This window comes from Penaeus chinensis, chromosome 30 (assembly GCF_019202785.1).
Source record: "Penaeus chinensis breed Huanghai No. 1 chromosome 30, ASM1920278v2, whole genome shotgun sequence".
Lineage (NCBI taxonomy): Eukaryota > Metazoa > Arthropoda > Malacostraca > Decapoda > Penaeidae > Penaeus > Penaeus chinensis.
In genome coordinates, this window is record NC_061848.1 from 17,086,549 (window position 1) to 17,088,201 (window position 1,653).

Consider the following 1,653-nt stretch of genomic DNA (forward strand, 5'->3'; position numbering starts at 1 on the left):
GTCATCGAAAATAAAATTGCAAACTGAATGAAGTCCTTATATTATAATAATCAAATTGCACGTTTTAGATACTTCATATTAAAAAAAAAAAAAAAAAAAAACATACTGTGTCACATTATATATACAGTCCTAGAGACAAATTTGTACTGTCCAGGTATTATCAGCTCACCCAAGAGAGTATGCGGCAGACCACATGCCGCCCACCAGTGAGAATGTGGTGACGTCCACTCTTCCCTCCTCGCTGCAGAGAATAGCGATATAGTATTATAAACTGAAAACGATATCTCAGTTATTCTAGTGAACAATTCTGTGTACCAGAGGGCCTACAGGAAAACGGAAATAACTAAAATGAATGGAAAAAGTTACCCGAGGGTGTAAAGAATGGAGGCAAAGGTGGGCACAGTGGACATGGCAGAGGCGAGGCCAATCACCACAACGGCTACAACATCTTGCTTATACAGCCTGAAGAAAAATCGGAAGTTGAGATATATATGAATTTCAAATTACAGTTGTATTGTCGCAAAACTTTTTTCTTTGCATGCAACATACATATCATGGGTCACGTTCGGCAGCAAAGGAGAATTGCCAATCAGAATGAGAGCCAACGCCAGAAGCAGCAGGCCCGCCAACATGAAGCTCAAGGGGCATTTGTAGCGGTCTGTGGCCAGTCCCACCAACGGGGAGGACACGGCGTACACGGCGGACATGAGCAGGAACACCAGGCCGACGCCCTCCACTGACACCCCCAGCTGCAGGAAGACCAACGCCGTTACTTCCTCCAACAGTCAGACACTAAAGGCTCTAGGAGCTGAAGTAATAGGTCCTTGGATGCATCAATATTAGGTCAAATATGCATGCAATTTACGAAAACCAATGAAGGCAACTGACACCATACATATGCGGCTGCAGCGTAGGGTAGAGCACAGCCAGACACACTGCTGTCACGCTCAAGATGGCCAGCGGCAGCACTGCCCCTGGGCGCCTCAAGATCGAAGTTAGTCCCAAGGCCCTACTCACTGGCGCCGGCTCTGCGTCTGGCAGATCATTATAAAGGGCTGTTAGAATCGACTCAAACATATCCAGTCTACTTCTGTATAATCAATGCAGTCTAAACCTACATGCCAAGTGGCTATTAGGTTGTTACCGGTAAATTGTCTTATCTCCGGCAAGACCTCAACACGCTTTGGGAAGGTCAGCATATTGACGGGCACAGTCAGGAGGATGAAGCTGCCTAGGCCATAGAAGGGGAGGCAGAAACCCCCAAGCTGTGGGAAGGACTCCGGATTTATTGGGAAGCCCGCTATAGAACGTGGTTAGTGACGCTATTTTAGGTTCCAAGAGGATAATTGAAAATTCAAGAACTTTAGATACAAAAACTGACTAACCGAGTAGAGCCAAACGCCGACGGCTGGCCCCACGCACATGCCCACACCAACGGCGGTCTCCAGCATCCCGTTCACCGTGTTCATATCATCTGCGGAAAATCGTCAAACAGGCACATATATACGTATAAATTATAAAAATAAATATATCGCACTTATATCAATGTTGTATGAACATCAATATATACATATACATATATATACATATACATATACGTATACATATACATATACATATACATATACATATACATATACATATACATATACA

At 44.2% G+C, this 1,653-nt stretch overlaps 1 protein-coding gene across 2 annotated transcripts in view; it reads right to left on the reverse strand.

Moving 5' to 3' along the window:
• The window catches only part of LOC125041556 (MFS-type transporter SLC18B1-like), a 2,412-nt gene extending 925 nt beyond the window's left edge, over positions 1 to 1,487 (reverse strand). Inside the window, exons 1-6 of one of the 2 annotated variants that reach the window (XR_007116292.1) lie at positions 1,386 to 1,487; positions 1,145 to 1,265; positions 889 to 1,034; positions 550 to 749; positions 367 to 462; positions 107 to 241 (exon numbers count right to left, since the gene is read on the reverse strand). Coding sequence is in view for 1 of the 2 variants with exons in the window: in XM_047636585.1 (XP_047492541.1) it covers positions 170 to 241; positions 367 to 462; positions 550 to 749; positions 889 to 1,034; positions 1,145 to 1,265; positions 1,386 to 1,469 (719 nt within the window). In the remaining variant the exon portion in view is untranslated. The remainder of the gene's footprint in view (positions 1 to 106; positions 242 to 366; positions 463 to 549; positions 750 to 888; positions 1,035 to 1,144; positions 1,266 to 1,385) is intronic. The other variant, XM_047636585.1, reaches the window with a different exon arrangement.
• Positions 1,488 to 1,653: the final 166 nt, after the last annotated feature.